The following is an 11,661-nucleotide window of genomic DNA, read 5'->3' as shown; positions in this document are numbered from 1 at the left end:
GCCCAGGTAGGTGGTCCACCCCCCACTCCACCCCCGGGCTCGCCCTCCGCCCCCCCGCAGCCCCACATCCTCGGGGGAGGCGTGTCGGTGCGCGGATGAGCGGGCGAGGGGGTCCCGCCGCTTCGGCAGAGGTGGGGGAGGTCGCGGTGGCTGGAGCACAGACCCGAGCCTCCCCCTGGGGCTGGTCCGCGGGAGCTGCCGGCCGGGGGGACGTGCCCTTCTCGTCCAGCGTGTTCGGGTGTGTGTCCCAGGACCAGAGCAGGACATGTCCTCGTGAGAGGGTCCCGGGCCAGAGGGAGCTTGCGTGTCTGTGTCCCCAGCCTAACGGCTGGAACCCACGCGCCCCGCACCGCAGCTGATCAAAGCGGCCGGTCCGTGGCTTGTGGCAGTGTCAGAGGGCGGCCCCGTCGCTTGAACGCACTTTTGTGCCCCAGAGAAACCCGGCTCGCGCCCCTCGGCAGGCACTCCTCCTCACCCCCAGACGCGTGCCAGCTCCCGGCAGCCACCCATCCGCGTTGTTTCGTGGCCGTGCTCCTCCTGGACGGAGCAGGCTCCGTGCACCCAACAAGGCCTCTGCGGGCACCCAAGTGCTCCTGTCGGTGCCCCACCCCCTCTGCGGCTGGAGCACGGCCACGTCGCTTTACCTGTCCTGGCGGGGGGGGGGGGGGGGGGGGGGGGCATTTAGGTCGTGTCCCCCTTGTCAGGAGTCTGGGCGTTCGTGTACAGGTGTTTGTGCGGAGATTCTGGTTTCCCTCGGGTGTACAGCTAGCAGTGGACTTGCTGGCTCATGTGGTAGCTGTGTTTAGCCTTTTCAGGCGTTTCTAGAATGTTCCAAAGTAGCTGCATCATGGTATATTCCCATTGGAAATGCGTGAGGGCTCCACTCTCCACGTTTCCTGCTGTCGTCCGTCCGTCTGTGTTCATTGTAGCCACATCTTCTGGGCGCCAGACGGTTTGCTTTGCAGCTTCCTGATGACGGATGGTGTTGAGCCTCCTTTCACATGCTTCTTGGTGTATGTTTGGAGGAATGTCTCTTCAGATCGTTTGCCCGTTTTTTAGCGCAGCCGTCTTCCTTGCTGAGCTGTGGGAGTTCCTCACACGTTCTAGGCGCAGACTGCTGGCCCACCCAACCCACACGTGCGCCCCCCGCCCCCCGTTCTGCCGTTGGTGGTTTCACACTCTTGATGACATCCATCTTTTTCTTAATTTATTTAATTTCCTTTAGCGGAAGCCTCTTATTTTGTACTTTTTTCCAGCTTTTTTGAGCTGCAGCTGAACTGTGGCATCGTGTACGCTTAAAGCGCGCAGTGCGATGACCATGTCCGTGCACGTGTTGCGGAACTACCGCCACAGTAAAGCTGGTTCCCAGCAGTGTCCCTCGAGGAGTCACGTCCCCGGTGTGGTGAGAGCATCTGAGAACAGCCCCCGGCCGCCCTCAGGCACGGGGCGCGGCGCCAGCTCCCCGCCCGGCGCTCTGCCGCGCCCGGGCTCTGGGCTCCCACTGCGCGGGCCTGGAAACGTGCGCCGATCGGCCAGCGTCTTCCCGTGTCCCCTGCCTCCAGCTCGTGACAAACATCCTGTTTCTGACTTTGAACGTTAGAGCAGACGGGTGGACGAGAGCTGGGCGACTGTTCGGGAAGGTGCTCGAGGGCTGTGCTTGGGAAAGCGGGAGCAGAGCCCCGCAGTGTCCCAGGCTGCAGAGGCCGGCCTGCTGGGTCATGTCCACCCCCTGGAGGAGGGGCGGAGAGGGGAGGCCTCCTTTCTGTTTCTAGCGTTTGGCTCTCTTAGCTTCTGCACGTAAGCAGGAATATAGAGTAGGAACAAGAGTCTCTCTTTGGATTCACTGAACACAATTCTTCAGGGTTTGTCCACGGTCTCACAAACGGCGGGCCGTCCCTCTCTCTCGCCCGTTGTATGGCTGACCACACCTCCTTCACCCGCCCGCGGGCACGCAGCCGCTGTGCCCGTCTTCTTCCCGAGAAGGACGCCGCGGTGAACAGGGGGAGCGACGTCTCTTCTGCTTGCATTCCGTGTGGCCGGTGACCCCGCGGTGGCTGCTGGGTCACACGGTGGTTCTAGTTTCCGGTTTTTGAGGACCCTCCATCCCGTTTTCCACAGTGACGACGTCAGTCTGTGTTCCCACCAACAGTGCACGAGGGGTCCCTTTCCCCACCCTCGCTGACTCTTGTTATCAGTTGTGGTTTTGATGAATCCTTTTAAGAGGTGGGTTTGATTTGCATTTCCCTGATGATGAGTGACGCTGAGCACTTCACGTACCTGTCGCCCGTTTTAGATTGGATTGTTTGGGTTTTGCTACTGAATTGTGTGAGTTCCTTGTATATTTTGGATATTAATCCTTCATCAGATAAATGGCTTGCAAATATTCTTTGTCATTCTTGCAGGCTGTCCTTTCACTTTGTTGATGATTTATTTTGCTTTGTGGAAGCTTTCTAGCTGGTGTGGCCCCACTGTTTATTTTGGACCTGTTTCCTGGGATGGGGTGAGACCCGTCGAGGAGCGTCATTCCCGTGTTTCCTTCTAGGGGCTTCATGAGTGTGAGTCGTTAATCCATCCGGAGTTACTTTGTGTCCGGCTTCTTTCTACTGTATGTGGCGGCCCCGGCTTTCCCAGCTCCGTTGACTAAAGAAACTGTCTTTTCTCCTTTGTGCATTCTTACCTCCTCTGTTATAATTGACCACATACGCGTGGGTTTATTTCTGGGCTCTTCATTCTGTTCCATTGATCTGTGTCTGGTTTTTGTTTGTTTGTTTGCTTCCTTTAAGAAGTCTCTGTGCCCACTGGGAGGCTTGAACTCGTGACCCCAATTGCACACTCCACTGACTGAGCCAGCCAGGGCCCTGATATGTGTCTCTTTATGCCACTACCATATAGTTCTGATTACTAAAGCTTTGTATACAGTTTGAAATCCGGAAGCATGATTCTTGACCCAGCTTTGTTCTAGTTCAAGGTTGCTTTGGCTATTTGGGGTCTTCTGCGGTTCCACACAGTTGTTTTCTCTATTTCTAGTGAAAAACACCCTTGGAATTTTCATAGGGATTCCATTCAGTCTGTAGATGGCTTTGGGTAGTGCGGGCACTTCTACTGCATCAGTTCTTCCCGGATGTGAGCACGGAGTATGTTTCCGCTAATTGTGGAGTCTTCGATTTCTTTCATCAGTTTCTTGTAATTGTCAGCGCACAGTGCTTTCACCTCCTTGGCTGGATTTATTCTTAAGTGTTTTATTTTTGATGCAGTTGTAAATGGGATTGTTTTTGTTGTTGTTTTTCAGGTTGTTATTATATAAAAATGCAACAGATTTTTGTATGTTGAGTTTGTGTCTTTTGTACTGAATTCGTTGACTAGTGACAGTTCTTTGGTGGGTGAGGCTGAGCTCTCCTAGGTCTCGTCGTCCGTGTCGGCAGCCGTGTCTCCGACAGCGAGCATCAGGCTGCCGGCTTTGGTCTCAAGGTCACTTCTGGCCGCACCAGAACAGTTGCTGTGAGCACCAGGACAGCTGTGTGAGCAACAGTTTTGAGTGTTTTCATTCTCCAGATGGTGATGAGCTGCCCTCAGCAAATTAGCTGTATTTTTTCATACTTCGATAACACTGAGCAGAGAACATTTTGACAGAACATCAGAGCGAATCACACAGCCTAGATGCGGGAACGGTTCATTCCTTGAAGACCATGCTGATAAATCTTTATGTTGCACAAATTGCTCTTTTTGTTACCATGACATTCATCACTTCATTTGAAGTGCAGGACTTGATTTCGACCTTCCTGCTCCTGGTCCGTCGAAGCCCCCTGGGAGGGCCCCCGCAGCCTGGGGCCCGGCCCCCCTGCTCACGCCATCCGCTTCGCTCTTCATCCGGCCCGGGCCTGGCCGCCCCTGCCGCTGCCAGACCCCGGCATCTCCGGGACTTTGCTGCAACCTTGCTGCTCGAGAAGCCTCCCCACTCAGGCCTGTCTCCGTGCCCTGCCTGCCGGGTCCTCATGGCCGCTGTCACCCCTCCTGTCACATTGCTCTTCACCTGCCAGCCGCGCTGCCGTCCACACTGTGACCCCCAGAGGGCGCCACAGCCGCAGGCCCGTCTCGGGACCCGCAGCTGGGGCCGTAGAGGAGTCGGTCGCAGCCTGCGCTTTCCCGTCTCTGCCGCTGCCGGTGTTGCAGAGTGGCCGGAATCGCAGGCCGAGTTCTGCAGACAGAACCAGTTCCATCCGCTCCCAGGTCCGTAGAACGGCTGTTCTCATGCCCCAGTGCCTCCCTGGTCTCTGAAGGAGACACACGGCAGAGACGGGCAGGGCGTGTGTCGGCTGTCACCTCTGCCCTGTGACTCTGCGGACTCCGGGGCCACATCAGCAAGTCCGTCGTGCTTTGGTGGCTTATGAGTGAATTTCCTCACATTTGCTCTTACAGCCCCCCCCCCCACTCCTACCAACACGTCCTGCTTGTCTCCAGGAAGCCAGGCAGCCCTCCGAGGTGGAGGTCTGTATTTCCGGCACGGGGACGCTTGTGCGCCTGAGGGCGTGCGTTCAGAGCACTGTCGGAGGACAGCTGCACGTGGCTGTGTCCGTCTGTGCTCGTCACTGACCCGTGGGACGGACACCCGCCCAGCACTCATTCGTGATCCCAGTGCTGCCCGCCCCCTCCAGGGGAGGGTCCATGTGAGTCCCGTAAGACCGCTCTGACGGCTTGGCCCCCACGCACCGAACCCCCTGTCCGCCCGCGCCCGCCTGGCTGGCTTCCCGCTCTTGGGCTCACGTCCCCTCCTTTCTTCCCGGGACTGTCCCTTAGGCCCTCGCGGACCACCCCGACAGCACCTCTGCTATGGGATAGACAGGGGTGCCCTGGGACTGGTTTGGATTCAGCCTGTCTCACAGGTGCTCGGGGGTCTTGAACCCCATCTGGGGTCGCTCTGGCTGGAGCCCTGCCGGCCCTGCTACCAGCCTGAAGAGCTTGGGTCTCACCAGAGCCGAGTTACCAGCCCGGCCCCCCTCCTTCCTCTCCCTGTGACCAGCCAGAGCCGGTGTGACCCCGTCTCCAGGAGGCCGAGTGCCCCTGCAGTCACGTACCTTTGTGATCTCCCTTTTTAGGCGACTGGTTGTTTAGCTTACGACGGCTTGGGGGCTTTACATCCACAGCTGGACAGAATGATGGAGGAGGCGGGGGCAGCTTCTGTCTGTGCGATGGGGGAGCTCGCGCCGGAGGCAGAGCCGGGCGGGCGGGCGGTGAGGGCCGTGGGGGCTCTTCCATCCTGTCTGCAGCGGCAGCAGCCCTGCTAACCCAGACCCCCGCTCCCCAGGAGGGGGACGCAGACGCATGGCCCGGCCACAACCCGTGGGCGACAACCGGCAGTGGAGCGCTGGGCCCTGGGTCTCCCCTGTCGCCCGTCCTGGGCCCTGCTCTGAGGCAGCGCTTGGTGAACTGTCGGGGCCTCTTGCCAGCTTGTCATGAGGCCTCTGGGCTGACGCAGCGTCGCCGTGTGTACGGATGTGTCTCCCTCCGTTTAGCTTGACCTTTGGGGTCCTTGCCCACTCCTGCGTCTGGGCCACTTTTGGACTGGACTAGAACCCCATGAGCCATCTTATCGGAGGCATCTATGTAACTGGAGGGAAGTCCCTTTTGTGAAACCTCCTCCTGGCCTTCACGGCCACGCAGTGGGCGGCTTCTCTGGGCAGGGCCAAGGCCGGTCACCAGGGTGTGCTTTGGCACTGAAGATGCACCCGTCCCAGAGGAGAGCAGTGATTGGCATCTTCCTGGAAGGACCGCCCACACGGCCTGTTACTGCGAAAGCCGCGTGAGCTGGAGGTGTGGTGACACGAGGGTGACATGGAGGGCTTCTCATTTCCTGGAAGATGTCCCCATCCTCATGAGAGGGCACCGTTCCTGCCCGTGTCTGCACGTCCCCTGAAGCCCCTGGTTCCCTCGGAGAGGTCCTTGGCGTCTCGGGCTGCGAGAGGCCCGTGCAGGGCCTGTTGGTGTCCAGTGGGCGGGGGAGCCCCAAGAGCCCCCCGCAGTAGCCTGCTCTAGACCAGCCCCCGGGCCTGCGGCCACCCTGTGTATCCAACCCACTCGGGGCTGCCTCTCTACTCGCCAAGGTGGCGGAGCCCTGGTAGCGCCAGGAAATGTGTGAGGGCCGCTCACCCGGCCTCTGACCTGGCACAGCTTTGTCCTCAGCTTCCCCAAAGGCTTGGGTCGGGGTGCGTGAGGACTTGCGCGTCCCTTGGGTTTACTTGTCTCTGATGCGGTTCAAGTATGTTTTCAGGGGTGGAGGGCCGCATTCCCCCCACTGTCGGCCACCCCTGGAAGACTGGGAGCGGCCCCTGCACTTGTCGGGACCCTGGGGACCTGCGTGCCTCGCACATCGGGCCTGAGTGGGCAGGGGGCTGGGGGCGGGCGGCCCGGGGGAGGAGGCCAGAGGAGGGGTGGAGACAGCGGGGAGCCCGACTCGAGAAGACGTGGGCATTCCAAGGTGGGGAGCCCCTTCTCAGACCGGAGTCCTCCCAGAAGCGCATGGACCCCCACGGGTGGCTTCTACCCGCTGTTCAAGGGGGCGACCGCGCACAAGCCTCTACATAAGGCCCCGCGGAGGCTCCGGGAGGTCAGTAGTGCCCATGTCGCCCACGAAAGGGACCATGACCTTCCCGGACAGGTGACCCAAGTTAGGTCACTTACAGTTCCCTTTCCCTGGACCCGTATTCGAGGCTCGGCTCTGTGGTGTCAGAGGAGCACCTTCCTGCTCTTCACCTTGTTCATCGTGGAGCTGATCTCGGGCAGCTCGGAGTTTCCAGACCCCGTGCGGACGCCTTCTAACATCCCCGCCACCCACACCTCTTTGGCCCGTGGGAGGCGGGAGGCGTGTCGTGAGTTGACCCGGGCCCTCTGTTCTGTTGTGCTCTGACGTCACGTCCCGCAGTCCTGGTACAGCTCACCTTTGCTCCTTGGAGTGTCTCCCGGGCCTTGAACAGAGGCTCCTCCTGGGAAGACGGGAAGATAAGCCTGTGTCGTAGCCGGACTGGGAAGGCCACTTCCTCAGAGGGACAGGAATCTCCTTTCCCCTCTCCCTTTGGAAGGGTTTATGCAAATTCCAGGCACGTTCCAGACTTGGCCTCCGTCCCCTGCTGGCCTGTTCAGCTGGGTTTTCCCCCCCTGTCCATGGGGGCGAGGCCACGACCGCACTGCTGCTCCTGTCCCAGTGCATTCCTTTGTCACTTTGTCACGTCGCCTGGTTCTCCAGGCCTCAGGCTCTCCTCCAGGTGGCGGGGATCTCTGAAAGGGGCTTCGTCCTCCGGGACCTGGCCTCTCCCTGAAAGCAGAGGACCCGCCGTGGGAGCCCTAGCAGCGCCGTCGGACCTGTGTCCGGGGGGCGCCTCTCCGGGCTTCAGAGCTGGGCCCCCAGGCCCCGCCCCTGCGCTGACATGTCCTGTCGGACTTACTGGCACAAAGCAACTGCTCTGCCCGCCCCACGCAGCTTATGGGCTGCCTAGCACCTGCCGCGGTGGTCAGCACTCGGGCCCCCCTCCCCTGCCGCGTGTCCTTTGAGGTCCCACGAGAGATGGGAACACGGCACTGTGACTGGTACCCGTAAAACCCCTGAGAGTGTGTGCCAGTCAACAAAGCAGACCATCTTCTCTGCAGAAGTGGAAAAATCTTTAATAGGATTTTTCTGTGAAAAGTAGGAAACGTGTGGGAAAGCGTGGGAAACTTCACAGAGAATGAAGACGCAGTGCAGAAGGAGAGACAGTGTGGGCACGGGGCTGCCTGCTGGGGGGTCTGGGGCCCCATCTGCCTTCCGCCCACCCTCCCTAGTGTCCTGTGCGCATCTCCCAGCGGGATGTGAGCGCCTTCCTGAGTGTCAGTCGTTTTCCCAAAAGCACTTGCCATTGAAACAGACAGCTTCGGTTTTGTGTCCAGGCCTGCGACGGCTTCCTCCGGTCCGGGCCCCATCCTGGTCCTCCTGCCTCTCACGGTGGCAGCTGACGTGGGTGGTCCACGGGCGTGACCCCTCGTTCAGCGTGCCCCCCAAACTGTTCCGTTCTTGTGCCAGCTGCATGGCTTTCCATATCCGGGTCCCACATGCACTACTTACATTTTTTTTATATTTTCACTTTCTAAGCTTAAATACATTTAAAAAGGAAACTTTACATCATTTCCATAAAGCAAGCCAGATCATTTGTCCTGGTGAGTCACTATAGAAATAAAAGCAAAAGTAAAAATGGTTATCTGTATACTAATTGAGTAAAATCAAGACCCCCACCTGCCACACTTTGGGGAGCCCTGGTTTCATGGGGTCACTCCCAGGCATGGCACCAGCGCTTCAGAAGAGAGGCCCCTGGCCCCCCCGGGCCCCGTTCGGGCACTGGTGAAGGGGCAGCTCCTTGCGAAGCCCATAGGGCCCCCCCCCCCCGCCCCCGGGCGAGTCGAAAGGTGTCCCTGGCGAGCAACACTGACTGTCAGATAGGACGGCCGGCCGCGCTGGCCTCCCCTTGGAGGCCTCAGTGCTGCGGTGAGGACAGGAGCAGTTCTGCGCTTTCTCTGCTCACTGCGGCAGGAGCCCTCGGTGCATCCCAGCTGCGTCACAAGTCTGTCCCTTTTCCGACTGCTTTCCTGCCCCTGGTAGAGGCCACAGACTGGCTGAGCCGGGCCGTCCCGATGACTCATGGAAACCCGGTGACCAAGGTGTTAGGTTTCCTGTTGCGTTTTTAGAATGAGAGTAAGACAGGATGTCGGGAGGTGACAGTGGCCAGGACGGCTGGGGCAGGCTGGAATCGACAGACAGGTTTCACTTCCTTCCGGGATTGCTCCTCTGGAGGACGTGCTTGCGAGTTCCCGTGGCCATAGCTTTCGGGGCTTGGGGCCCACAGAGCGGCGTGTCCTCAGGGCAGGTTTAAATGCTGCTCACCGACCAGGAACTGGCCGGTGGCCCTGCGGGAGTCAGGTGATGTCGCGGTTGCTGGCCATGACAAAGCCAGGCAGAGACAGAGGTGCTCAGAGGCTGCTAGTGGCTGAAACTCTCCCCTAAAAAGACAGGACCTTTTACGAGCAACACTGTTGTCCCTGACCCACCCCCACGAAGGAGGACACGGGGAAATGCAAGACGCTAGTGGCTTGTCCCATGCCCGCCGGAAGCCTGGGGTGGGGACAGCGTGCACCGGTGCGGAGGCAGGACGCACGAGCCTTCAGGGAACTCGGAGCGTCAGGATTCTGTCTGGTGCACCTCCCCGTGGGGACAATTCTGGAGGGAGGGGGACCTGGGCTGTGAGACAGCAGGCCCCCGAGAGCGGGGCTCGGCCCCTCGCGCCCTCCACCTCTGCTCTGCCCAGCCCACCGCAGCCGGGAGGAGCGGACCCCAGGTCGCCCAGAAGGAATCTGAGCGGAGCGGGCCCGTGAGCCCGGGAGAGACGGAGCCGGCTCGGTGCCTCCACCAGACCTGAGAGCCAGGAGCCGGGGCAGATGCGGGGCCGTAAAGGGCTCCCTCCCTCATAAAGAACTTACCAGAAAAGTGGCCAAGAGGGAGGTTGGCCGCCAGAGGCACCAGGAGCCCTTTCCACGTGTGTAGCTGCCGTGGCTGGAGGTTGATCTCATGGTTCCCTGGGGGCACGGGGACCCAGAACCGTCGACAATGAGCTCGGATCGGTGCCTCATGCAGCCGAGAGCACAGTCGGTTTTGCTTTGGGGAAAAAACTCAACGACTCACCAGAAACCTTTATCAGCACCACGCTCTAACCAACTGAGCTAACCGGCCACCCACCACCAGAAACCTTTAAAACGTGCCTTTCCTTTGACCCTTCATCCCCATTTCCTAGGGACTTGCCCTCGGAAGAAACAGGCTGTGCCTCAGCACGTGAGGGGCCGCCTCGATGCGCTCGTGGGCTTTTAACTTAGAAGCCGCTAACGGTGCGGAAGCGCGGCGGCCTGGGCTGCCCTGCAGCCCGGGGAGCTCGTGGGCACCGGGCAGGTCGTGCCCACGCGGGGGTGAGCGCTCACGTGGGCGTGAGAAGTGCTGGCCGTCTCCGCAGACTGGGAGGATGGGACTTTTATTTCCTTGTTTCTACTTCCTGTGTTTTCGAGAACTTTTAAGTGAACTCTATACTGTTTAATTGATACAGAAGTATATCCTGGGCGCGGCCGACACCTGCTGCTAGTTGTCAGGGGTCCTCCGCTTGGGCTCCTCGTAAGTGGGGATGTTCTGGTTGTGGGGTGCAGCTGTGGGTGTGTCTTCCAAGGGCTGGCGAGGCCCTGCTGCCGTTTTTCCTCTGCTCCGAGCTCGTGGGCGGCATGGATGGGCTCCCCCGTTTAGGGCTCCGCTGCCCAGCCGCCTCCCACCGCTGTTATGGAGGCCCCGGCCACTGTAGAGCGTGGCTTTCACACCTCAGCCTTGATTCACTTCCAGGGGGTCGTTCTGTCCCCCTGTGGTTACCGCGGATGCAGCCCCCAGGGATGTGGGGGAGGCGGGCCTGGCAGGGTCCCTCGCACTGGCCCCCTAGCCTTCAGTCCTGACGCCTGCCTTAATGGCTGTCACATTGGAGCGCCCCTCTCTGGGCCACTGCCTTCTCTCTCACCCTCTCCCTCTCCTCCCCCTCCCCCTTCCCCCTCCCTCTCCCTCTCTCTCTGGCTTTGATCAGGATATTCTTTGGGTGAAATAAACCAGTCTTTCTAAACCTAACTCAGAGAACAAAGGAACTGTTTAAGGCTTGAGTTTGATGATTTACTACATTTCTAATACATAAGAAAACAAAAAGGGCTTCATTACCCTTAAGTATTTGTTGTGCACCCACTGTGCGCCAGCACGAGAGAAGCGTGTTGGTGGAGGCCACCCTGTCCCTGTCCTCCCCAGAGTGTGTGGTGTGGGGGGGAAGGTGGGGGCAGCAGGTGCCAGTGTGGTCAGGTGTCCTGAGGGAGAAGGGTGGACGCGCGTGTGGGGGGACCGTCCGTGGGCTGTTTGCGCCCCCATGGGTGACACACACGTGTCAGGCTTCCCTTGAACAAGGCGCTTGGGCCGTGATCGCGCCTCTCCATTCCCTTCAGCAAGCGGCACGGTCACGAAAGCGTCCCAGAGTCGCTAACGTCTCTGTGATTTCAGCCGGCAAACTGAGCCACCAAAGAAGGAGGCCACCGCTGCGGGCCCGCAGGTGAAGCGCGCCGATGAGTGGAAGGACCCTTGGCGTCGGTCCAAGTCCCCCAAGAAGAAACTCGGCGTGTCCGTCTCCCCCAGCCGGGCACGGAGGCGTCGGAAGACTTCAGCCTCGTCGGCCTCTGCTTCCAATTCCTCCAGGTAAGGAGGCCGGAGTCACTGGCTCGGTCGCGCACCGCCCCTGCCTGCCCGTCGCCCAGCGGGGCTCACGGGGCATCTGTGCAGAGTGCTGAGCAGCCGGGGCGCTCCAGCGCTGACGGCAAACAGAACTGATGGCTCAGAGCCTCGGGAAGGCTTCACACCCCCAACACAGACCGTGGGGACCGGCGCGGGCACGGGGCTCACCCCAGCTCGGGGTGGGTCCCTCTCTGCCTCTGTGTGTCCACCAGGTGTGAGCACGGGGGCGGGGGCGGACAGGGATGGACGGGTCACTGCGGATCTGGGGTTTTCGTGACGGCACCAGGCGCGCGTATGCACGGGCCAGACGCTCGCCGGCACGCGTGGGCGCGCCTGTCCCGTCTGGGCAC

At 60.2% G+C, this 11,661-nt stretch overlaps 1 protein-coding gene across 1 annotated transcript in view; it reads left to right on the top strand.

Annotated features, from left to right (window-relative positions):
• Positions 1 to 11,661, top strand: part of ZC3H18 (zinc finger CCCH-type containing 18) — a 40,408-nt gene that overhangs the window by 21,487 nt on the left and 7,260 nt on the right. The window contains exons 9-14 of the mRNA XM_029926092.1: positions 61 to 131; positions 1,302 to 1,545; positions 4,038 to 4,227; positions 5,094 to 5,228; positions 6,725 to 6,863; positions 11,077 to 11,275. Coding sequence (XP_029781952.1) covers positions 61 to 131; positions 1,302 to 1,545; positions 4,038 to 4,227; positions 5,094 to 5,228; positions 6,725 to 6,863; positions 11,077 to 11,275 — 978 coding nt within the window. The remainder of the gene's footprint in view (positions 1 to 60; positions 132 to 1,301; positions 1,546 to 4,037; positions 4,228 to 5,093; positions 5,229 to 6,724; positions 6,864 to 11,076; positions 11,276 to 11,661) is intronic.

The sequence above is a fragment of the Suricata suricatta genome, chromosome 16, assembly GCF_006229205.1.
Source record: "Suricata suricatta isolate VVHF042 chromosome 16, meerkat_22Aug2017_6uvM2_HiC, whole genome shotgun sequence".
NCBI lineage: Eukaryota > Metazoa > Chordata > Mammalia > Carnivora > Herpestidae > Suricata > Suricata suricatta.
This window is presented reverse-complemented; position numbering and strand designations above follow the sequence as displayed.